Here is a 25949-nt window from a genome sequence, read left to right on the forward strand (position 1 = left end):
ATAAAAGTCTGGGTGGAAGATAAAGAGTATGGATAAAGATAAAGGGTCTGGGTGGAAGATAATGGGTCTGGGTGGAAAATAAAGGGTATGGGTGGAAGATAAAGAGTCTGGGTGGAAGATAACACCCAGATAAAGGGTCTGGGTGGAAGATAAAGAGTCTGGGTGGATGATAAAGGGTCTGGGTGGAAGATAAAGAGTATGGGTGGAAGATAAAGGGTCTGGGTGGAAGATAAAGAGTCTGGGTGGAAGATAAAGGGTCTGGGTGGAAGATAAAGAGTATGGATAAAGATAAAGGGTCTGGGTGGAAGATAATGGGTCTGGGTGGAAGATACAGAGTCTGGGTGGAAGATAAAGGGTCTGGGTGGAAGATAAAGGGTCTGGGTGGAAGCTAAAGGGTCTGGGTGGAAGATAAAGAGTCTGGGTGGAAGATAAAGGGTATGGGTGGAAGATAAAGAGTATGGGTGGAAGATAAAGGGTCTGTGTGGAAGATAAAGAGTATGGGTGGAAGATAAAGGGTCTGGGTGGAAGATAGAGACTGTATGGAAGATAAAGAGTCTGGGTGGAAGATAAAGAGTCTGGATGGAAGATAAAGGGTCTGGGTGGAAGATAGAGACAGGATGGAAGATAAAGAGTCTGGGTGGAAGATAAAGAGTCTGGGTGGAAGATAAAGGGTCTGGGTGGAAGATAAAGAGTCTGGGTGGAAGATAAAGGGTCTGGGTGGAAGATAAAGAATTTGGGTGGAAGATAAAGGGTATGGATACAGATAAAGGGTCTGGGTGGAGGATAATGGGTCTGGGTGGAAAATAAAGGGTATGGGTGGAAGATAAAGGGTCTGGGTGGAAGATAAAGGGTCTGGGTGGAAGCTAAAGGGTCTGGGTGGAAGATAAAGAGTCTGGGTGGAAGATAAAGAGTCTGGGTGGAAGATAAAGAGTCTGGGTGGAAGATAAAGGGTCTGGGTGGAAGATAGAGACTGTATGGAAGATAAAGAGTCTGGGTGGAAGATAAAGAGTCTGGATGGAAGATAAAGGGTCTGGGTGGAAGATAGAGACAGGATGGAAGATAAAGAGTCTGGGTGGAAGATAAAGGGGCTGGGTGGAAAATAAAGGGTCTGGAGATAAAGGGTCTGGGTGGAAGATAAAGGGTCTGGGTGGAAGATAAAGAATTTGGGTGGAAGATAAAGGGTATGGATAAAGATAAAGGGTCTGGGTGGAGGATAATGGGTCTGGGTGGAAAATAAAGGGTATGGGTGGAAGATAAAGGGTCTGGGTGGAAGATAAAGGGTCCGGGTGGAAGCTAAAGGGTCTGGGTGGAAGATAAAGAGTCTGGGTGGAAGATAAAGAGTCTGGGTGGAAGATAAAGAGTCTGGATGGAAGATAAAGGGTCTGGGTGGAACATAGAGACAGGATGGAAGATAAAGAGTCTGGGTGGAAGATAAAGAGTCTGGGTGGAAAATAACGGATCTGGGTGGAACATAAAGAGTCTGGGTGGAAGATAAAGGGTCTGGGTGGAAGATAAAGAGTCTGGGTGGAAGATAAAGGGACTGGGTGGAAGATAAAGAGTATGGATGGAAGATAAAGGGTCTGGGTGGAAGCTAAAGGTTCTGGGTGGAAGATAAAGTGTCTGGGTCTGGGTGGAAGATAAAGGGTCTGGGTGGAAGATAAAGGGTCTGGATGGAAGATAAAGGGTCTGGGTGAAAGATAAAGGGTCTGGGTGGAAGATAAAGAATTTGGGTGGAAGATAAAGGGTATGGATGGAAGATAAAGGGTCTGGATGGAAGATAAAGGGTCTGGGTGGAAGATAAAGGGTCTGGGTGGAAGATAAAGAGTCTGGGTGGAAGATAAAGGGTCTGGGTGGAAGATAAAGAGTCTGGATGGAAGATAAAGGGTCTGGGTGAAAGATAAAGGGTCTGGGTGGAAGATAAAGAGTATGGATAAAGATAAAGGGTCTGGGTGGAAGATAATGGGTCTGGGTGGAAGATAAAGAGTCTGGGTGGAAGATAAAGGGTCTGGGTGGAAGATAAAGGGTCTGGGTGGAAGCTAAAGGGTCTGGGTGGAAGATAAAGAGTCTGGGTGGAAGATAAAGGGTATGGGTGGAAGGTAAAGAGTATGGGTGGAAGATAAAGGGTCTGTGTGGAAGATAAAGTGTCTGGGTGGAAGATAAAGAGTCTGGATGGAAGATAAAGGGTCTGGGTGGAAGATAGAGACAGGATGGAAGATAAAGAGTCTGGGTGGAAGATAAAGAGTCTGGGTGGAAAATAATGGATCTGGGTGGAAGATATAGAGTATGGGTGGAAGATAAAGGGACTGGGTGGAAGATAAAAAGTCTGGATGGAAGATAAAGGGTCTGGGTGAAAGATAAAGGGTCTGGGTGGAAGATAAAGAGTATGGATAAAGATAAAGGGTCTGGGTGGAAGATAATGGGTCTGGGTGGAAAATAAAGGGTATGGGTGGAAGATAAAGAGTCTGGGTGGAAGATAAAGGGTCTGGGTGGAAGATAAAGGGTCTGGGTGGAAGCTAAAGCGTCTGGGTGGAAGATAAAGAGTCTGGGTGGAAAATAACGGATCTGGGTGGAAGATAAAGAGTCTGGGTGGAAGATAAAGGGTCTGGGTGGAAGATAAAGAGTATGGGTGGAAGATAAAGGGTCTGGGTGGAAGCTAAAGGGTCTGGGTGGAAGATGGGTGGAAGATAAAGGGTCTGGGTGGAGTCTGGGTGGAAGATAAAGATAAAGGTCTGGGTGGAAGATAAAGAGTCTGGGTGGAAGATAAAGGGTCTGGGTGGAAGATAAAGAGTCTGGGTGGAAGATAAAAGTCTGGGTGGAAGATAAAGGGTCTGGGTGGAAGATCTGGGTGGAAGATAAAGAGTCTGGGTGGAAGATAAAAGTCTGGGTGGGAAATAACGGATCTGGGTGGAAGATAAAGATGGAAGAAAAAGGGTCTGGGTGGAAGATAAAAAGTCTGGATGGAAGATAAAGGGTCTGGGTGAAAGATAAAAGATAAAGGGTCTGGGTGGAAGATAAAGAGTATGGATAAAGATAAAGGGTCTGGGTGGAAGATAATGGGTCTGGGTGGAAAATAAAGGGTATGGGTGGAAGATAAAGAGTCTGGGTGGAAGATAAAGGGTCTGGGTGGAAGATAAAGGGTCTGGGTGGAAGCTAAAGCGTCTGGGTGGAAGATAAAGAGTCTGGGTGGAAAATAACGGATCTGGGTGGAAGATAAAAAGAGTCTGGGTGGAAGATAAAAAGGGTCTGGGTGGAAGATAAAGAGTATGGGTGGAAGATAAAGGGTCTGGGTGGAAGGTAAAGGGACTGGGTGGAAGATAAAGAGTATGGATGGAAGATAAAGGGTCTGGGTGGAAGCTAAAGGGTCTGGGTGGAAGATAAAGAGTCTGGGTGGAAGATAAAGGGTCTGGGTGGAAGATAAAGAGTCTGGGTGGAAGATAAAGGTCTGGGTGGAAGATAAAGTCTGGGTGGAAGATATGGGTGGAAAATAACGGATCTGGGTGGAAGATAAAGGGTCTGGGTGGAAGCTAAAGCGTCTGGGTGGAAGATAAAGTCTGTGTGGAAGATAAATGTTCTGGGTGGAAGATAAAGTGTCTGGGTGGAAGATAGAGACAGGATGGAAAATAAAGAGTCTGGGTGGAAGATAAAGAGTCTGGGTGGAAAATAACGGATCTGGGTGGAAGATAAAGAGTCTGGGTGGAAGAAAAAGGGACTGGGTGGAAGATAAAAAGTCTGGATGGAAGATAAAGGGTCTGGGTGAAAGATAAAAGTCTGGGTGGAAGATAAAGAGTATGGATAAAGATAAAGGGTCTGGGTGGAAGATAATGGGTCTGGGTGGAAAATAAAGGGTATGGGTGGAAGATAAAGAGTCTGGGTGGAAGATAAAGGGTCTGGGTGGAAGATAAAGGGTCTGGGTGGAAGCTAAAGCGTCTGGGTGGAAGATAAAGAGTCTGGGTGGAAGATAAAGGGTCTGGGTGGAAGATAAAGTGTCTGGGTGGAAGATAAAGAGTCTGGGTGGAAGATAAAGGGTCTGGGTGGAAGATAAAGAGTCTGGGTGGATGATGAAGGGTCTGGGTGGAAGATAAAGAGTATGGGTGGAAGATAAAGGGTCTGGGTGGAAGATAAAGAGTATGGGTGGAAGATAAAGGGTCTGGGTGGAAGATAGAGACTGTATGGAAGATAAAGAGTCTGGGTGGAAGATAAAGAGTCTGGATGGAAGATAAAGGGTCTGGGTGGAAGATAAAGGGTCTGGGTGGAAGATAAAGAGTCTGGGTGGAAGATAAAGGGTCCGGGTGGAAGATAAATGATATGGGTGGAAAATAAAGGGTCTGGGTGGAAGATAGAGACTGTATGGAAGATAAAGAGTCTGGGTGGAAGATAAAGAGTCTGGGTGGAAGATAAAGAGTCTGGGTGGAAGATAAAGAGTCTGGGTGGAAGATAAAGGGTCTGGAAGTGGAAGATAAAGATAAAGTCTGGGTGGAAGATAAAGAGTCTGGGTGGAAGATAAAGAGTCTGGGTGGAAGATAAAGGGTCTGGGTGGATGATAAAGGGTCTGGGTGGAATATAAAGGGTCTGGGTGGAAGCTAAAGGGTCTGGGTGGAAGATAAAGAGTCTGGATGGAAGATAAAGAGTCTGGGTGGAAGATAAAGTGTCTGGGTGGAAGATAAAGGGTCTGGGTGAAAGATAAAGGGGGTGGAAGATGGGTGGAAGATAAAGTGTCTGGGTGGAAGATAAAGGGTCTGGGTGGAAGATAAAGGGTCTGGGTGGAAAATGAAGTGTCTGGGTGGAAAATAAAGGGTCTGGGTGGAAGATAAAGGGTCTGGGTGGAAGATCGAGACAGGATGGAAGATAAAGAGTCTGGGTGGAAAATAATGGATCTGGGTGGAAGATATAGAGTATGGGTGGAAGATAAAGGGACTGGGTGGAAGGTAAAACGTCTGGATGGAAGATAAAGGGTCTGGGTGAAAGATAAAGGGTCTGGGTGGAAGATAAAGAGTATGGATAAAGATAAAGGGTCTGGGTGGAAGATAATGGGTCTGGGTGGAAAATAAAGGGTATGGGTGGAAGATAAAGAGTCTGGGTGGAAGATAAAGGGTCTGGGTGGAAGATAAAGGGTCTGGGTGGAAGCTAAAGCGTCTGGGTGGAAGATAAAGAGTCTGGGTGGAAAATAACGGATCTGGGTGGAAGATAAAGAGTCTGGGTGGAAGATAAAGGGTCTGGGTGGAAGATAAAGAGTATGGGTGGAAGATAAAGGGTCTGGGTGGAAGGTAAAGGGACTGGGTGGAAGATAAAGAGTATGGATGGAAGATAAAGGGTCTGGGTGGAAGCTAAAGGGTCTGGGTGGAAGATAAAGAGTCTGGGTGGAAGATAAAGGGTCTGGGTGGAAGATAAAGAGTCTGGGTGGAAGATAAAGAGTCTGGGTGGAAAATAGCGGATCTGGGTGGAAGATAAAGGGTCTGGGTGGAAGCTAAAGCGTCTGGGTGGAAGATAAAGTCTGTGTGGAAGATAAATGTTCTGGGTGGAAGATAAAGTGTCTGGGTGGAAGATAGAGACAGATGGAAGATAAAGAGTCTGGGTGGAAGATAAAGAGTCTGGGTGGAAAATAAAACTGGATCTGGGTGGAAGATAAAGAGTCTGGGTGGAAGATAAAGGGACTGGGTGGAAGATAAAAGTCTGGATGGAAGATAAAGGGTCTGGGTGAAAGATAAAAGATAAAGGGTCTGGGTGGAAGATAAAGAGTCTATGGATAAAGATAAAGGGTCTGGGTGGGATAATGGGTCTGGGTGGAAAATAAAGGGTATGGGTGGAAGATAAAGGGTCTGGGTGGAAGATAAAGGGTCTGGGTGGAAGCTGGGTGGAAGATAAAGGTCTGGGTGGAAGATAAAGAGTCTGGGTGGAAGATAAAGGGTCTGGGTGGAAGATAAAGTGGAAGTCTGGGTGGAAGATAAAGAAGATAAAGTCTGGGTGGAAGATAAAGAGTCTGGATGGAAGATAAAGGGTCTGGGTGGAAGATAAAGGGTCTGGGTGGAAGATAAAGAGTCTGGGTGGAAGATAAAGGGTCCGGGTGGAAGATAAAGAGTATGGGTGGAAGATAAAGGGTCTGGGTGGAAGATAAAGAGTATGGGTGGAAGATAAACGGTCTGGGTGGAAGATAGAGACTGTGTGGAAGATAAAGAGTCTGGGTGGAAGATGGAAGATAAAGGGTCTGGGTGGAAGAGTCTGGATGGAAGATAAAGGGTCTGGGTGGAAGATAAAGGGTCTGGGTGGAAGATAAAGAGTCTGGGTGGAAGATAAAGGGTCCGGGTGGAAGATAAATGACATGGGTGGAAAATAAAGGGTCTGGGTGGAAGATAGAGACTGTATGGAAGATAAAGAGTCTGGGTGGAAGATAAAGAGTCTGGGTGGAAGATAAAGGGTCTGGGTGGAAGATAAAGAGTCTGGGTGGAAGATAAAGGGTCTGGGTGGAAGATAAAGAGTCTGGGTGGAAGATAAAGAGTCTGGGTGGAAGATAAAGGGTCTGGGTGGATGATAAAGGGTCTGGGTGGAATATAAAGGGTCTGGGTGGAAGCTAAAGGGTCTGGGTGGAAGATAAAGAGTCTGGATGGAAGATAAAGAGTCTGGGTGGAAGATAAAGTGTCTGGGTGGAAGATAAAGGGTCTGGGTGAAAGATAAAGGGTCTGGGTGGAAGATAAAGTGTCTGGATAAAGATAAAGGGTCTGGGTGGAAGATAAAGGGTCTGGGTGGAAAATGAAGTGTCTGGGTGGAAAATAAAGGGTCTGGGTGGAAGATAAAGGGTCTGGGTGGAAGATAAAGGGTCTGGGTGGAAGATAAAGAGTCTGGATGGAAGATAAAGGGTCTGGGTGGAAGATAACGAGTATGGATTAAGATAAAGGGTCTAGGTGGAAGATAAAGAGTCTGAGTGGAAGATAAAGGGTATGGGTGGAAGATAAAGGTCTGGGTGGAAGATATGGGTGGAAGATAAAGGGTCTGGGTGGAAGATAAAGAGTATGGGTGGAAGATAAAGGGTCTGGGTGGAAAATAGAGACTGTATGGAAGATAAAGAGTCTGGGTGGAAGATAAAGAGTCTGGATGGAAGATAAAGGGTCTGGGTGGATGATAAAGGGTCTGGGTGGAATATAAAGGGTCTGGGGGTCTGGGTGGAAGATAAAGAGTCTGGGTCTGGGTGGAAGATAAAGAGTCTGGTGGAAGATAAAGAGTCTGGGTGGAAGATAAAGTGTCTGGGTGGAAGATAAAGGGTCTGGGTGAAAGATAAAGGGTCTGGGTGGAAGATAAAGTGTCTGGATAAAGATAAAGGGTCTGGGTGGAAGATAAAGGGTCTGGGTGGAAAATGAAGTGTCTGGGTGGAAAATAAAGGGTCTGGGTGGAAGATAAAGGGTCTGGGTGGAAGATCGAGACAGGATGGAAGATAAAGAGTCTGGGTGGAAAATAATGGATCTGGGTGGAAGATATAGAGTATGGGTGGAAGATAAAGGGACTGGGTGGAAGGTAAAACGTCTGGATGGAAGATAAAGGGTCTGGGTGAAAGATAAAGGGTCTGGGTGGAAGATAAAGAGTATGGATAAAGATAAAGGGTCTGGGTGGAAGATAATGGGTCTGGGTGGAAAATAAGAAAATGGTCTGGGTGGAAGAGGGTATGGGTGGAAGATAAAGAGTCTGGGTGGAAGATAAAGGGTCTGGGTGGAAGATAAAGGGTCTGGGTGGAAGCTAAAGCGTCTGGGTGGAAGATAAAGAGTCTGGGTGGAAAATAACGGATCTGGGTGGAAGATAAAGAGTCTGGGTGGAAGATAAAGGGTCTGGGTGGAAGATAAAGAGTATGGGTGGAAGATAAAGGGTCTGGGTGGAAGGTAAAGGGACTGGGTGGAAGATAAAGAGTATGGATGGAAGATAAAGGGTCTGGGTGGAAGCTAAAGGGTCTGGGTGGAAGATAAAGAGTCTGGGTGGAAGATAAAGGGTCTGGGTGGAAGATAAAGAGTCTGGGTGGAAGATAAAGAGTCTGGGTGGAAAATAGCGGATCTGGGTGGAAGATAAAGGGTCTGGGTGGAAGCTAAAGCGTCTGGGTGGAAGATAAAGTCTGTGTGGAAGATAAATGTTCTGGGTGGAAGATAAAGTGTCTGGGTGGAAGATAGAGACAGGATGGAAGATAAAGAGTCTGGGTGGAAGATAAAGAGTCTGGGTGGAAAATAACGGATCTGGGTGGAAGATAAAGAGTCTGGGTGGAAGATAAAGGGACTGGGTGGAAGATAAAAAGTCTGGATGGAAGATAAAGGGTCTGGGTGAAAGATAAAAGTATGGGTGGAAGATAAAGAGTATGGATAAAGATAAAGGGTCTGGGTGGAAGATAATGGGTCTGGGTGGAAAATAAAGGGTATGGGTGGAAGATAAAGAGTCTGGGTGGAAGATAAAGGGTCTGGGTGGAAGATAAAGGGTCTGGGTGGAAGCTAAAGCGTCTGGGTGGAAGATAAAGAGTCTGGGTGGAAGATAAAGGGTCTGGGTGGAAGATAAAGTGTCTGGGTGGAAGATAAAGAGTCTGGGTGGAAGATAAAGGGTCTGGGTGGAAGATAAAGAGTCTGGGTGGATGATAAAGGGTCTGGGTGGAAGATAAAGAGTATGGGTGGAAGATAAAGGGTCTGGGTGGAAGATAAAGAGTATGGGTGGAAGATAAAGGGTCTGGGTGGAAGATAAAGAGTATGGGTGGAAGATAAAGGGTCTGGGTGGAAGATAGAGACTGTATGGAAGATAAAGAGTCTGGGTGGAAGATAAAGAGTCTGGATGGAAGATAAAGGGTCTGGGTGGAAGATAAAGGGTCTGGGTGGAAGATAAAGAGTCTGGGTGGAAGATAAAGGGTCCGGGTGGAAGATAAATGATATGGGTGGAAAATAAAGGGTCTGGGTGGAAGATAGAGACTGTATGGAAGATAAAGAGTCTGGGTGGAAGATAAAGAGTCTGGGTGGAAGATAAAGGGTCTGGGTGGAAGATAAAGAGTCTGGGTGGAAGATAAAGGGTCTGGGTGGAAGATAAAGAGTCTGGGTGGAAGATAAAGAGTCTGGGTGGAAGATAAAGGGTCTGGGTGGATGATAAAGGGTCTGGGTGGAATATAAAGGGTCTGGGTGGAAGCTAAAGGGTCTGGGTGGAAGATAAAGAGTCTGGATGGAAGATAAAGAGTCTGGGTGGAAGATAAAGTGTCTGGGTGGAAGATAAAGGGTCTGGGTGAAAGATAAAGGGTCTGGGTGGAAGATAAAGTGTCTGGATAAAGATAAAGGGTCTGGGTGGAAGATAAAGGGTCTGGGTGGAAAATGAAGTGTCTGGGTGGAAAATAAAGGGTCTGGGTGGAAGATAAAGGGTCTGGGTGGAAGATAAAGGGTCTGGGTGGAAGATAAAGAGTCTGGATGGAAGATAAAGGGTCTGGGTGGAAGATAACGAGTATGGATTAAGATAAAGGGTCTAGGTGGAAGATAAAGAGTCTGAGTGGAAGATAAAGGGTATGGGTGGAAGATAAAGAGTATGGGTGGAAGATAAAGGGTCTGTGTGGAAGATAAAGAGTATGGGTGGAAGATAAAGGGTCTGGGTGGAAGATAAAGGGTCTGGGTGGAAAATGAAGTGTCTGGGTGGAAAATAAAGGGTCTGGGTGGAAGATAAAGGGTCTGGGTGGAAGATAAAGGGTCTGGGTGGAAGATAAAGAGTCTGGATGGAAGATAAAGGGTCTGGGTGGAAGATAACGAGTATGGATTAAGATAAAGGGTCTAGGTGGAAGATAAAGAGTCTGAGTGGAAGATAAAGGGTATGGGTGGAAGATAAAGAGTATGGGTGGAAGATAAAGGGTCTGTGTGGAAGATAAAGAGTATGGGTGGAAGATAAAGGGTCTGGGTGGAAAATAGAGACTGTATGGAAGATAAAGAGTCTGGGTGGAAGATAAAGAGTCTGGATGGAAGATAAAGGGTCTGGGTGGAAGATAAAGAGTCTGGATAAAGAGTCTGTGTGGAAGATAAAGAGTATGGGTAAAGATAAAGGGTCTGGATAAAGATAAAGAGTCTGGGTGGAAGATAAAGAGTCTGGATGGAAGATAAAGAGTCTGCATGGAAGATAAAGAGTTTGGGTGGAAGATAAAGAGTCTGGATGAAGTGTAACAGAGAGTGAATAGGTGGAGGTAATGGAGGTAATGTGCTCCAGATGCATTGCACTGGTGAAGTGAGCAATGGTTAAGGGGTGAGGGTTGGGGTTTCAGGAGGACCAGGCCCACCTGGTGTGTAAATAAGAAAGAGGTGGAGCTCTGTTTAACTGGGGAGACCAGCAATAACCCCCTATATACGTCTCACAACTCCCCTCTCAATGGAACTATGAATTTACGACATTATTGGGGGGCTATGAAATACTTTGAAATACTTTATACTGTAATAAGCGGTCCATGTCCTGTCCAGGAATATGGCAGACACACACACACACACACACACACACACACACACACACTGATGCATTGGCGTGGGACAGGAGCAGCAAATGATTTACTATATTTACAGTGCTCAGAAGAAAAGTGTGTGTGAATATCAGGTGGACCCAGGCCAGTTCCAAAGCTCATAAATGCACATTTATTAAGTGCCATCTTGTGGTCTTTCACGTACCAACCCGGTGGCTAGCTTGCATATCCATGTCAAGATTAAAGCGTTCCAACTCTCCAGTTGAAATAAGCCAAAACCCACAGTCCATCTATCTTGCCTTCTTTCATTGCCCTTCCGCCCAGACGCTTTTCTGCGTCCATTTCTAGTTTCTCTGCACACAAGACAAAAGACAGGACAAGTAAAAAGGAACTATTTGCTTCCACATAATCTTTCAACAGTCAGTTACATCAGTCCAATCACTGACTCAGAGTAGCTGTGCGTCTTGCGAAATTGGTGATTTATTTTCTAGTAGAAAAACATAGGAACAATACAAACACAGTTGACATAGAAAATGACAATGACATACTTCAACACTATAACAAGAACTCGACCTGCTCTTGTTTAAACCCATACGGAGTGAGCACCTTCGAAACATCTTAGTAACCATTTGTCCCGGTGTGTCATTCATGGTAGACTTTGAAACATCCATTCACTTGTCCAATGAGTTTTGGTCAGAGAATTAGGAGCATTCTCATACTGGTCTTCATTCTGCTGTACGGTAGATTGGATATCCTTGTCCATTTAGCTGATTAGGGTTTTCTATAGTAGTAGTATTCATTCATTGACAAGGCAGGATTCATGTATTAGTTCACCGTATCCCTTCCTTGGAGGTTTACTACTGGTGACTTAGATTCATAGGATATCCTCATCATGTCATAAAATGGTTCAAACCTGGACAAACGTATGGCCCTGATCCTAGAACTGAGAGTCCAATGTTAGTATGGCTGGTGAGGTGGTTGACCAAAGATAAAAGTGATATATAGTATATTTTCAAGTATCTAACATAAATGTGTATGCTGTGGATGGCAGTTCAGAAATGACATACTATTTTGTGTTAATTCATATGGAAATTTAAATGACATTTTTGTTGTGTAAATATAGCCTGCCTTATGATCATAATTGTAAGATAAGTGTGTACATTAGTTATTTACAATCAGTAACTACAATTCAATATGATAAACTAGATTAGAAATACGTTAACAATATTCAACTTTTATTTTAAAGAGGCATCACATGATGCACACATATCGATCACAGTGTATTTTCTTGGAAAGATTGAAATTGCAATAAACAAAAAGGTTGCAAACATTTAGTGGCAATAAATTATATCATCAATATCTGACATACGAATAACAAACAAATACAAAATAACAAAAATAAGGCTTCGCCTTCAATTTCTCCCCATCCTTCAGTCTTTTCATTAGATCCTCTCATGATATTTGGGGTTCACATCAATATGTCCATAATATTTCCCAAGTGTCACTTTATAATTCCAAAGTAGCCCACAAACTATGTGTCCTTTCAACCATTTCCCGACCTAGGTCCAGGCTAGGTACTTCTCCACACGATTGCGGCTAGCATAGCAATAGCAATAGATTCTAATCATTATAACCGGGTAGAAGGTCAGCTGCATAATGTGAACTCAAAGTTAATCCTGTCCTCTCCAGTATGTTGGTACGCACCGGCAGACCTCCTCACTGAAGTAAAAACCTGATGCACAGCGTCGACTCCTCCGCACGTCACAAGGTGGTCTGTGGCAGCTAGGGGAAGACAAAAGACGATTCATGTTAAAGGTACATTTCAAATTTTTTTTACTTGATATTCATCATCTCCAGCACCACCCCAACATCAACATATGGGAAAATGGCGCGTTTCAATGACATCATCAACTAATTAGTTATAAGGGGTGCGTAACTGGTGGCAGTAAGGTCAGACGCAGGAGAGCAGAACTAGGCAATAGCCGGAGCAGTTTAATTTCAAAACTAACGGCATAAAGAAAATACCAACATGGGTACAAAACCCGACACGCACCAGTAACCATGTGCACAAGCACTTACAACAAACAATACCACACAAAGACATGGGGGGAACAGAGGGTTAAATACACAACACTTAATGAGGGAAATGAGAACCAGGTGTGTAGGAAAACAAGACAAAACAAATGGAAAATGAAAAGTGGATCGACGATAGCTAGAAGACCGGTACCGCCGAACGCCACCCGAACAAGGAGAGGCACCGACTTTGGTGGAAGTTGTGACATTAGTAGACAAATAGTAGGCAAATAGTAGGCAATGCTCATAGTTGGTTAAAATCACGATGCACACCGATGATGTCATCGGGAACACTTATTTTCCTCTGTATTTTTTACTACAAAACACAGAAACGTGCCATTTTCACATATATTGATGTTGGGTTGGGCAGAAGGTGATGAATATGAAGTAGCATTTTTTGTAAATTTCCCTTTAAATCATGTAACGTGCAGGACTTTTAACCATATACATAACCACAGGTTTAGTAGTCCATTCTGGTATACTCTTTCTTTTAATATTTGTCCTACGAGGTACAACCTCTTACTCAGTATATGTCAATTTTATGGCATCGATATAAGGAAGTCCCTCAGGCTTCTTCAGGAAATTAACCTTTTCTAGTAAGTTTGGTATCAAATAAAAACAAGAAGAAACGAAAGCTGATTCTATTCTATAGGCCGTGTTCCCGACATTGGATCCTTACTGCAGATGGATAGTCATAAATCATATTAACGTGGGGCTACAAGGGGTCACCGTAGAGGGTTGTGGGTTGCTCCTTCAGGCAGGGGGAACTAGCAGTTAACTAGCAGTAAGGCAGTGAAACCTTTTATTTGCAAGTGAAATATGTTGTACTATGACCAATGAACACCAAGCCCTTAAAGAGGGCTCATATTGACTAACTGGGTATAGTTTATCACCCTGGCACTGGTTTAAGACCACAGGAGCAGAACTGGCAACATCACCTGAAGAGTGAGATCACTGGTAAATGGGCAGCCCTTATGTCAGTGTTTTTATCGCAGTGTAATGTGCAAGACTTGCAAGTTCAATTACAACTCTGGGCGGATTTGTATTCACAGGACTTCTCTCCTTGCAGACTTCTAAAAAATAAAGGGGCTGTCAGCTTTGAAATGAAAATGATTTATGTCTCATTTGTGTGTGAGGGCATCTGGAAAGTGAACATGTATGTCATGCTGAAACAGGAAAGTGCCTTCCCCAAACTGTTGCCACAAAGTTGGAAGCACAGAATCATCTAGAAAGTCATTGTATGTTGAAGCGTTAAGATTTCTCTTCACTGGAACAAAAGGGCAAACCATGAAAAACAGCCCCAGACCTCCACCAAACTTTACAGTTGGCACTATCAATTCGTGCAGGTTGCATTTCCTGGCATCTGCCAAACCCAGATTTATCCGTCGGACTGCCAGATGGTTAAATGTGATTCATCACTCCAGAGAACGCGTTTCCACTCCTCCAGAGTCCAATGGCGGCGAGTTTAACACCACTCCAGCCGACGCTTTGCATTGCACATGGTGATCTTAGGCTTGTGTGTGGCTGCTCGGCCATGGAAGCACATTTCATGAAGCTCCCGATGAACAGTTGTTCTGACATTGCTTCCTGAGGCAGTTTGGAACTCGGTAGTGAGGGCAACCAGGGACAGACGATTTTTACTTGGTACGTGCTTCACCACTTGGCAGTCATGTTCTGTGAGCTTATGTGGCCTACCACTTTTCTTCTAGATGTTTCCACTTCACAATAACAGCACTTACTGTTGACCAGGGCAGAAATTTGAGGAACTGACTTGTAGGAAAGGTGGCATCCTTTGACGGTGCCACATTGAAAGTCACTGAGCTCTTAAGTACGGCCCATTCCACTGCCAATGTTTATCTTTGGAGATTGCATGGCTGTGTGCTCATGTTTATACACCTGTTAGCAACAGGTGTGGCTGAAATAGCCAAATCCAGAAATGTGAAGGGGTGTCCACATACATTTGGCCATGTAGGGTATATGGTACAGCAGGTCATATGAGTTTCTCTGTGTGCCAACACACATGTTTTTGAGTCCTCAATTGTACTCATCAGTTAATATAATTCATATATTCCATTGGTTCGCTGACACAATAACTCTTCACTTTCTATTTGAGTCCGTCATTCTCGCTTTGTTGGCGTTCTCAATGATAGAACACGCCACAGCTCTGGATGTGCGGCCGTATACATTCTCTCCGTTACCCAGAATCTGGACGCTGGATGTCCTGAATCAAGTACATTTAGCATGGCTCTGATAGACACCAGCTGGAGAGGGTTAGTCTTACACAGGCCATGTCATTTTAGGGTTTGGCAAACACAGCTGTGGTACAGCCTTGGGGCTTCGCGGCGTGGATCTAACAGGACTTCTACCTAGGCTGCGTCCCAAATGGCACCCTGTTCCCTATTTAGTGCACTACTTTGACCAAGAGCCCTATGCCCTGGTCTCGTCTCCAGCAGAGTACTGGGTTCAACTGGAACTGGAATGCCATTAATAAGTCAGGAACGCTCCAAACCACACTCTCCTCTAAGTCACTTAGTCTCTTCTTTCCACATTGATCAACGGAGAGAGGTTCTCATCCCCCCCTTCAGTCCTTTGTCTTGACTGGCTGCCTGAATTACCAATGACTACGCTAATGTATACGGTCTGCGATGGAAATATGCGTTTGAAAAGATCTGAAAAGGTTGTCACGCTAGCAATTTGGAATGTCATCATCAGACTTATCCCTATCCTCCACTCTTTCCCTTTCTCCATGTCGTCCTCCTCCTCCTTTTCAACAATACTTCTCATCCTTCATCACCATCATCCTCATCATCATCATCAAGCTGTATTTACCTGCAGGTGGCCTGGTGGAACCTTTTGCCTTTCAGGAAGCACCTGTTGGGTGACTCGTTGCACTCGCAGGCACACTTGGTGCGGTTGAGCGGCTGGTGCCTGGGGCACGTCCTGGCGCAGGAGCACTGGCACGTGTCTTTATTGAAAAGCTGGTGCGGCCCACAGGACGAGGGGAGCGTCTTACACACACACTGGCACGTGTTCTTATCCAGGTAGCGGTGGGATCCGCATGCGCCCGAGGCCCGGAGCTGTCGCCTGCAAACACACTGGCACGTCTCCTCGTCCAACTCCTTATCTGACCCGCAGACATCCGCTTCAAACGAGTCTAGAGAGATACAGGGGAGGAGATTAGATTGGAATGATACTGAACAAAAATATAAACGCAACATGCAACCATTTCAAAGATTTTACTGAGTTACTGTCCATAGGAAATTAGGCAATTGAAATAAATTCATTAGGTCCTAATCTATGGATTTCACATGACTGGGGATACAGATATGCATCTGTTGGTCACAGACGTAAAAAAAAGGGTAGGGGCGTGGATCAGAAAACCAGTCAGTAACTGGTAACCACCATTTATTTGCCTCATGCAGCGCGACACATATCCTTCACATAGAGTTGATCAGGCTGTTGATTGTGGCCTGTGTAATGTTGTCCCACTCCTCTTCAATGGCTGTGCGAAGTTGCTGGATATTGGCGGGAACTGGAACACGCTCTCGTACACGTCAATCCACAGCATCCCAAACATGCTCAATGGGTGACATGTCTGGTGAGTAGGCAGGCCATGGAAGAACTGGGACACTTTCAGCTTCCAGGAATTATGTACAGATCATGCTGAAACACGAGGTGATGGCGGTGGATGAATGGCATGACAGGATCTCATCACGGCATCTCTGTGCATTCAAATTGCCATTGATAAAATGCAATTGTGTTCATCGTCCGTAGCTTATGCCTGCCCATACCATAACCCCTCCGCCACCATGGGACACTCTGTTGAGCAAACCTCTCGCCCACACGACACCATACACGTGGTCTGCGGTTGTGAGGCCCGGTTGAACGTACTGCCAAATTCTCTAAAACGACATTGGAGGTGGATAATGGTAGAGAGATTAACATTAAATTCTCTGGCAACAGCTCTGGTGAACAGAGCTGAAAAATGTAGCAACCTCTATATTTGCAATTGCTGCAGGATTCTTTTCCTGCTGTGAGAAACTGATCAAATTAAGATCCTACATCTGTACATAAGAAGAATATACCAATATCCTGCAGACTCAAAAGTTAGCTAGAGTTGTTGTTTGACATCACAGCAGCAAACTATTTGAGATAGATGGAATAGATTCCTGCCCTAAATTCCTCACAATATATTTTTCCCCCCAGTGGAGCAAACAGATGTTTTCTTTACAACACGGGCGAATAAACGAGAGAGAGAGGGAGAGAGAGAGAGAGATAGAGAGAGAGAGAGAGATTTGGCTGCAGTCAGGATCTAAATTCCTGTCGTTACTGTGTTTATGTGTTTGCTGATGAACAGACCCAGATTGCGATGGCAACGCATGGAGATGTTTACCACAGTGAGGTTTTCTAACCCTAACACATTAATGGACTGTTTGCTTGTATATGGGGCTGTTGTGGTGCTTCAGACAAAGAGAAAATACATTTCCACTTTGAACAAACTATCAATTCATAATTCATGGTGTGCTTGAATATGCATAATGTTGGTTTATCATGAATCAATGTCAGTTGTCAGTTATTGAGTTGAATTTACAGTAAATCATAAATCAAGTTTGGCTTGATTTGGAACGGTCCAACAACTTTGCAATCTGAAAACAATCACAGCATTTTCAGTGGCATCCAAGTCAACTTTTTTTATTTTGTATTTTTTTTATTTTTTTTAAATAGTTTTACACAGAAGATTGACACTGTGCCCGCTGACGTCGAGCATAATTAACGATGTGTCGACGGTGTCTCTGTGATTTTGGTCATCGTCAGGGAGGTAGTGTACTGTAGTTAATGGAGCTAGAAAGGTCTCTCGCGGATCTCCAGCTCCTCTGTCTTGTGTAGAGATCATTATAAGCCAATGTTCTGCTTATCTGATGAGAGAGAGAGACAGGAGGGAGTAAGGATCTAGCTGCAGAGGGAGTCACCCATAACTACCATTATGTGACTTGGGGCGGCAGGGTAGCCTAGTGGTTAGAGCGTTGGACTAGCAACCGGAAGGTTGTGAGTTCAAACCCCCGAACTGACAACTGTCATTCTGCCCCTGAACAGGCAGTTAACCCACTGTTCCTAGGCCGTCATTGAAAATAAGAATGTGTTCTTAACTGACTTGCCTGGTTAAATAAAGTTAAAATTAAATTATGAGATCCTCACAAACCTTGAGACGTGGTAGAAAAAAATGTTACGTTAATTACCTCGAACACGCTCGCTCTCTCTTCTCCTTTCTTTCTTTCTCTCCCTCACTCTCGCGCTAATGTCTCTTTCTCTCCCTCTCTCACACTCTCTCCTCTTGCATAAAGTGAGAGAGAGAGAGAGAGTGTGAGAGAGGGAGAGAAAGAGAAATAGGAGCGAGAGCCCTCTATTAGTCATTAGTGGCAACGCTGATGCAGTCGAACCAATGAAAAAACAAAACCCAGTCTAGCTACCTCACCTCCCTCTGTGAATGATACCGCACTCTAGATGATGGTTAAACCCGGACGGACCATAACCACGGCACAATGACGTATCTGTCTCCCTAAATCAAAGTCCTAATTCCCTAGAGGAGTAATGACCCCAACTGTATATTACACAGGCGCTATAACTGTCCAGCTCTAGGGTTTTGGTGTCTGTTCCTCTGAAGACTTCAGTTGGTGTTTCATACTAACCTGAGGAGCCTCTGACTGCATAGTGGATATATTCTATTCCATGGTTGCATCCCAAATGGCACCCTATATTCCCTTTAGTGTGCTTATTTTCAACTGGGCCCATAGGGCTCTGGTCAAAAGTAGTGCACAATCTAGGGAATGGGGTGGCCATTTGGGATACACTGTCCCTGTGAGCAGAGCACGTATCTCTAAGCTTCTAGATCTACCTTCTGATTGGGCCTGTCAAAGCTGGTTAGTGTGAAGAGGAAACCCAAATCAGCTCTGCTGCTCTCATATGGCTATTGCTATCGAGTCCTCTCGATGAATTATTAGTCTGTAATGTGGAAGATATAAGCCTAGCTAAATGTTTCTTTGGGTTCCATCAAATTGTAGAACATGGCAATGGGGTTGAATGATAATCAATGAGAAATTCAATGAATTGTCAGCCAGTAAATGTCATCGTATGACTGGACAATCAACCTACAGATGACCAACATCTTCTTCAATCTGGCAACTGCATGAGAAAGCTATGCTTCGATCATGAAGTCAATATCAGCTGATGAAAAGGGGTGATCCCCATTAAACCAAATGTTGATGGCTCGATGTCCCCAATTCACCCAGATGCTTTTCAACATGAGTGAGTAAACTTTGAAGCCAAGTCTGTTAAGAGAGATTAACTTTCATGAGACAACAGAGTGATTGGCTTCCTGCTTTCAGTGCTTCATAAACATTGTGTGGCTGGGGTAGAGTGGAGTGAGGCATGGGCTTCGTTCCAAAGGGCACCCTATTCCCTACATAGTCCACTATGGGTTCTGGTCAAAAGTAATGCACTATAAAGGGAATAGGGTTGCATTTGGGACAAAGCCATGGAATCCAGAGCTCTGGGATTCTTTCTGAATTCGTCTGTCTCTCGTTTGTTCACTCAGAGTTCTCTCTACTGCGTAGCCACATCTGCTGAAAAACAACTGCCATGTTGTGTTTTCATAGTGACAACTCACCGAGACATGCCATAGAAGATTTCAACATCTGTCTTAGAAAGAAAGTGGACTCGAATTGTAAATAGTGTATGGGGATCACGGGTACGTTCTCGCGTGGAGTGGAATGAGTTGTTCTCTTGTTGGTGAGCTGTTGAAGAGACTCAAGTGCTGGTCTGTGTTTCTGTGAGGATTTTGAGGGCTGTTGTAAAAAACCAAGAGCACATTGTCCTTCTCTGTGTCTGTTTTTTAAAATGTATTATACTCTAGCATGTTGCTTCACTCTGTCACAGTCTTGCCATCAAAATGCCATTAATCATGCTCAGCACATTCTCTTGACTCCACATTTCAATCCACACCACAACTAGGACACCCTCAGAACAGCATAAACCTAATAATTCATAATAATATTGAACTCAAAGAGAAACACAATTCACCACATTAAGTGGTAATTCAGACTAATAAGTGGTAATTCAGTCTAATAGACTGTAATTCAGTCTAATAAGATGTAATTCAGTCTAATAAGATGTAATTCAGTCTAATAAGCTGTAATTCAGTGGTAATTCAGTCTAATAGACTGTAATTCAGTCTAATAAGGGGTAATTCAGTCTAATAAGTGGTAATTCAATCTAATAAACTGTAATTCAGTCTAATAAACTGTAATTCATTCTAATAAACTGTAATTCAGTCTAATAAACTGTAATTCAGTCTGATAAGCGGTAATTCAGTCTGATAAGCGGTAATTCAGTCTAATAAGCTGTAATTCAGTATAATAAGCGGCAATTCAGTCTAATAAACTGTAATTCAGTCTAATAAATTGTAATTCAGTATAATAAGCAGTAATTCAGTATAATAAGCTGTAATTCAGTCTAATAAGCGGTAATTCAGTCTAATAAGCGGTAATTCAGTCTAATAAACTGTAATTCAGTCTAATAAGCTGTAATTCAGTATAATACACGGTAATTCAGTCTAGTAAGCAGTAGCTAATTCAGTCTAATAAGCGGTAATTCAGTCTAATAAGTGGAAATTCAGTCTAATAAGCTGTAATTCAGTCTAATAAGCTGTAATTTAGTATAATAAGCGGTAGCTCATTCAGTCTAATAAGCGGCAATTCAGTCTAATAAGATGTAATTCAGTCTAATAAGTGGTAATTCAGTCTAATAAGATGTAATTCAGTCTAATAAGTGGTAATTCAGTCTAATAAGCTGTAATTCAGTCTATTAAGTGTTAATTCAGTCTAATAAGTGATAGCTAATTCAGTCTAATAAGCGGTAATTCAGTCTAATAAGCGGTAATTCAGTCTAATAAGTTGCGCAACAGGTGCAGTATCAGCATCAGTACGAGGGCCTACTCACCCGAGTGTTGTGTCTGGGGCGGAGGCGGGGGAGGGGTGTCGCGTTGCACCGCCATACATCTGCACAAGCGGTTGCTCCAGCTGTGGTTCTTTGGGCAGGTTTTATTGGCTACCAGACATCTGTAAGGGGAAAACAGTTATTAGCATTAGAAGAGGAGAAAACCGACAGACAGAGGCTGCTGACCAGAGCCATATGGGCCCTGGTCAAAAGTAGTGCACTATATAGGGAATAGGGTGCCATTTGGGTGGCAGTAGCTGGAGAGGAAATTCCTCACTTCATCGACATTCATTAACCACAAAGCTATGTAGCATTTGATGTTGTTTTGGTTGTTGGATGAAATGTGACAGGGCTGGACTGGCTATTTTAAGATATATTTTGACAACTCCCACCCAGTACATCAAAGTTGGGTTAGCAGCCCATCTAATCGCAGAGTGAGAATGAATAAGCCAATTGGCTCTGATGACATGAAACATTTCTGTCCCCTTAAAGATAAGAGGGATGCTGATTGAGTTTAGACAAACAACCATCAAAGAGAGAGGACTCTTGGGAAGACATCAATGGACAGCAATGGAAAAAAAGTCAGAAGAATATATTTGGTAGTCTAGTAAATATTGGTTAACATTGGTAAGACCCTTCACTTTAGCTTAGAGCTGTATTCATGTCATTCATAGAATAGAACACTTTGATTGTGAATCACTGCATAGTTCCTAGACAGAAGTCATACTTCAGAACGTGGCACTTCTTTCGCCACTGGATCTGTCAACGGGGATGATCATTTAGGGGGAGGAAAGTGAAAAGGATCAAAACCGGAGACACTGTTTGTCGCTCTAACTCGAAGCACATGGTGAGGCTAGCACACACGTCACATGACTCTGACCCTCTTCAGCTCTCTCTCTCTCTCTCTCTCTCTCTCTCTCTCTCTCTCTCTCTCTCTCTCAGCGATCATCATCGTCTGTCTTCACAACCTCCACAATAATATCCTACTCACACACTTTCCATTGGCTTTCCATTGACAAAACACATTGGACAAATGACACACCGTCGTGACACTTGCCAGACCAATATGGGTCTATTTAGTTTTTGACATTTCTGATATCATCCATTTCGGAGCCCAGTGCTCTGCTTTTTCTCATACTGTTACACATTAGGCTAGACCACTGCTGAGAATCCAGTTGAAATCACATACTGCCAACCGACCCACACAGACTTTATCAGAGCCAGTGTCATGCTCCATCCATCTGTCTTTTTGCTCCGAGACAAACGCGCGGCTCGTGCTACAGTGCAACCGCTGGCCAGTGAAAGCACGGCCGCATCCCGAGCTGAACTTGATTCTGGCTGCTTTAACTGCTGTGAAAGAAAAGGGAAAAGAAAAGGGCTCTCAGCAGGGTGGAGTTGAAATGTGTGTAATATCCAAGATGTAGTGGAGTGCATTTAAAACACGTAAACTCTACATAAACTTCACATGGAGAAGGACTGTTGTAAGCAACATCTGATCCACATGAATGTAACAGCAGTAGAATTGCAAGAGATTTGACACAAAAGTAAAATGGCAATAAATCCAATTAAAATGTATTGAAGTGAATTGGTATTTACACTGAACATACTGAGGAGTATTTCTGTCTGTTTTTACAGCCCTTTTGTGGGGAAAAACTCATCCTGATTGGCTGGGCCTGGCTCCCCAGTGGGTTGGCCTATGCCCTGCCAGGCCCATCCATGGCTGCACCCCTGCCCAGTCATGTGAAATCCATAGATTACGGCCTAATGCATTTATTTCAATTGATTGATTTCCTTTTATGAATTGTAACTCAGTAAAGTATTTCAGCATAGTCCAACTTATCAGGTTCTTTGTAAACACACAGCAGTTTCTTCTTTCAATTAACCCCCTGAAAAAAGCAACCCTACCTCCTAAGACAATAAACTACATTTCAGCAGAACCAAAGATATTACATAACCTGTATACTCTAGTCAGTAGTTCCTGCCAGGCTGAGTTTATCACCACTAAGGAAAATGCACTGAAAAGAGAGCCACACTAGCTCCATTCTGCCTCTGAAGAGAGAGCCAACAAATAGCACTTAGCGCCTCTATGGAGGTTCGCTGTTGTATTCCTTTCAAGAGGGGGGAGAATATGAATGGAGCAGGTGGGAAGTTTATGGTAAAGAAAACAAGTGTATGAAATGAATTACTGCGTTGACTTTCCGTTGTGCTACACACCAGGGTAGGTGCTGTGCTAGAGCTGAGGCTTCCGCTGTAGCTCCTGGAACTCACACTCGAAGCTTCATGTGTTTAGGTGCAAAAATGCTAACAAACTCTACTACCCTCAGCACGGAACATTCCTAAACAGTTTGATAAGGCTGTGTTCAACGCACACTTGTGTAACTAGCCACCGTGCTGTGAGTGCATGCAGGTCTAAGGCTTCATTCGACATGCAGTACAACTGTGTAAAGTGTCACAGTGCATTCAGCTGGTCAGTGCAGTTGAAAAGGCATCCGTAAGGGCAAACCCACTGTTAAAAAATGGGCCTCTGGTTAAGTAATGAGGAAATGCCAATCATACACGAGCTCTGCGAGAGGCAAACTAACGGATTGACAGGGGAGCTTAAACATTTTTTTTCTTGATAACGTAGACTGTTTGTTTCCTCATGGTAGTGAAAAAGCAGGTCTTACCCTTCTCTGGCAGTGATTTATGACTCTCCCCCTCCAACTCAACCTCCGTCTCCCCCTCAGTCTCTACATCCGTTTCCCCCTCTGTCTCCCCGTCTGCTCTGGCAGTTTGATTTAAATGGTCCAGTCATGGCAGGCAGCTCCATGAACGACCACTCCCAATATCACCCCAATATCAGACCTGACCTCTAATATATCACCCCAATATCAGACCTGATCTCTAATATATCACCCCAATATCAGACCTGATCTCTAATATATCACCCCAATATCAGACCTGATCTCTAATATATCACCCCAATATCGGACCTGATCTCTAATATATCACCCCAATATCAGACCTGATCTCTAATATATCACCCCAATATCAGACCTGATCTCTAATATATCACCCCAATATCAGACCTGATCTCTAATATATCACCCCAATATCAGACCTGATCTCTAATATATCACCCCAATATCGGACCTGATCTCTAATATATCACCCCAATATCAGACCTGATCTCTAATATATCACCCCAATATCAGACCTGACCTCTAATATATCACCCCAATATCAGACCTGATCTCTAATATATCACCCCAATATCAGACCTGATCTCTAATATATCACCCCAATATCAGACCTGATCTCTAATATATCACCCCAATATCAGACCTGACCTCTAATATATCACCCCAATATCAGACCTGATCTCTAATATATCACCCCAATATCAGACCTGATCTCTAAAATATCACCCCAATATCAGCCTCAGCAGGCAGGGGTGCAGGGGTGTAGGGGTTCAGCCCCAGGCTGACTGTCCACTATAAAGGAGAGGAGGACCCAGACCCATGCCCCTCTCCACGCCTCCAATCCATGCCCCGAGGAGCACCCCCCCACCTTTGCACCGAGCCCCACTGAGAAAGTGGACGGATGTAACAGTTAAGGTTACCCCCTCTCTGCGATTGATTGAGCCCCCTTTGTCGGGGGGTGATGGAGTGAGAGGGGTGAGGGAATGAGACGCAGGGGTTTATCAGACACAGACGTTCAGGGAGGCCTGGGACTCAGGTAGGGAGGTATGAAGCCTCCTTCACCTCCCCCATCTCACATCCGTGCCCTCTCACCTCTTCCCTTCTCTCTGCCTTCTTCTCCCCAGGTCTAAGATCATCCTGTCTTCAAATGGAGGTCCTGTCTGATATATGACCCTGGTACAACATTCTGTCATTGGAGGGCGTTGGGGTGAGTAAGGGGGACGGGCAGGCACTTTTATTATGGAAATTCCGGCAACAACAAAATTAGTCAGGCCTCTTTGAGGTCAGAACCTCTGAGCCTCCGAAAACATACCTGAGACATTCCACAATTGGTGTGCTAATCACAGTAAGCATCCATATGCTTGAAAGCAGGGGTGCTACTTCTGTTTAAGAAGTGGAGGGGACATAATTCATTTAAAAAATGTATCCAGTCGGATAAACACTCCAAACAGCCTACCCGACCGCTCGGTGGCATCCACATGGTCCTAAAGCACAATGTTGCCTCGTTCTGTATCACATTCCAATGATAAAAATGTGGGGGACAAAAATGCAATTTCAGAACATGTCCCCCCCGTCCCCAGTGAAAGTTGTGCCCCTGATTGAAAGTGAAGAGTGAGCTTAGTCGACCTGATAACAAATTACAGTTAGTGGTTAGAGCACGTCAGAAAAAATCAACTGTTTTGAAATCACAAAGCATTCGTTTCAAATGCCACAATGCAAACAGATGTTGGCTTAATGAACATTTTGGGTTGATTATCTATGGAAAACAAAAACATACCCTTTCGACTATTTATTTGAAATAAAAGCTGCCATGAAACGGCTCAGTGGCAGCTCTACACGTTTGAGGGACTGTCAATGTGCTTTCAATTACCATACACACAGTGGCTTAAGCAGACAACACATTCCAAAGGGCTGAACAAAGAACGAAAATCACCCTCCTCCTTCGTAGGAAGCCACGTAATCTGATTAACAACACGTGCACTGTGCACCTTTCGTAACATACAACAGACGTGTCCCGTTTAGACAGCCAAGGTGTCACTCCCCCTTGATAATACATAGGCTGGGGTAACCCCAGGAACATGTAAGTTCTACTTCAGCCGGGAAACTTTGCTGCGTGTGATTTGAATAACATAGTACAACTACTGTCTATAATGCACATCAGGATAGGAATTGCATATGGTATGTGAAGGCCTCTCTTGGTATGTGTTGTTTTGATTCATATAGCAAATCAACTACTGTCTATAATTCACATCAGGATAGGAATTGCATATGGTATGTGAAGGCCTCTCTTGGTATGTGTTGTTTTGATTCATATAGCAAATCAACTACTGTCTATAATTCACATCAGGATAGGAATTGCATATGGTATGTGAAGGCCTCTCTTGGTATGTGTTGTTTTGATTCATATAGCAAATCAACTACTGTCTATATTTCCTATGAGGAATGGATTGGTATGTACAGGGCCTCCTCTGGAATGTGATGGATTGAAATGAATAATAACGGTGTGCATACAATAGAAGGTAGACTATGCGTTAAGGGGCCATCCACCTGATTTAGTAGCTTTTCTTATGTTAAATTGATCTGGTGATATAGAGCATCACTGTACATAATGTTATATTTTATAGCTCTGCAGTCTTGGCGGTACCTGCTGTAATGTCATTTCCTGCTCCAATTTATGGCACAGGTCTACAGAGTACGCACGTCAGCATTCCATATGCCAAACGTCCTCTTCTTGAATAGGTCCCCCATTAAATGTTCATCTGTAAAACTAGCTA

At 43.9% G+C, this 25949-nt stretch overlaps 1 protein-coding gene across 1 annotated transcript in view; it reads right to left on the reverse strand.

The window, feature by feature from the left end:
* Positions 1-10891: 10891 nt before the first annotated feature.
* The window catches only part of vegfc (vascular endothelial growth factor c), a 56153-nt gene continuing 41095 nt past the window's right edge, over positions 10892-25949 (reverse strand). The window contains exons 5-7 of the mRNA XM_029687132.2: positions 20498-20616; positions 15332-15656; positions 10892-12211 (exon numbers count right to left, since the gene is read on the reverse strand). Coding sequence (XP_029542992.1) covers positions 12100-12211; positions 15332-15656; positions 20498-20616 — 556 coding nt within the window. The 3' untranslated portion in view covers positions 10892-12099. The remainder of the gene's footprint in view (positions 12212-15331; positions 15657-20497; positions 20617-25949) is intronic.

This window comes from Oncorhynchus nerka, linkage group LG18 (genome assembly GCF_034236695.1).
Source record: "Oncorhynchus nerka isolate Pitt River linkage group LG18, Oner_Uvic_2.0, whole genome shotgun sequence".
Classification (NCBI taxonomy): domain Eukaryota; kingdom Metazoa; phylum Chordata; class Actinopteri; order Salmoniformes; family Salmonidae; genus Oncorhynchus; species Oncorhynchus nerka.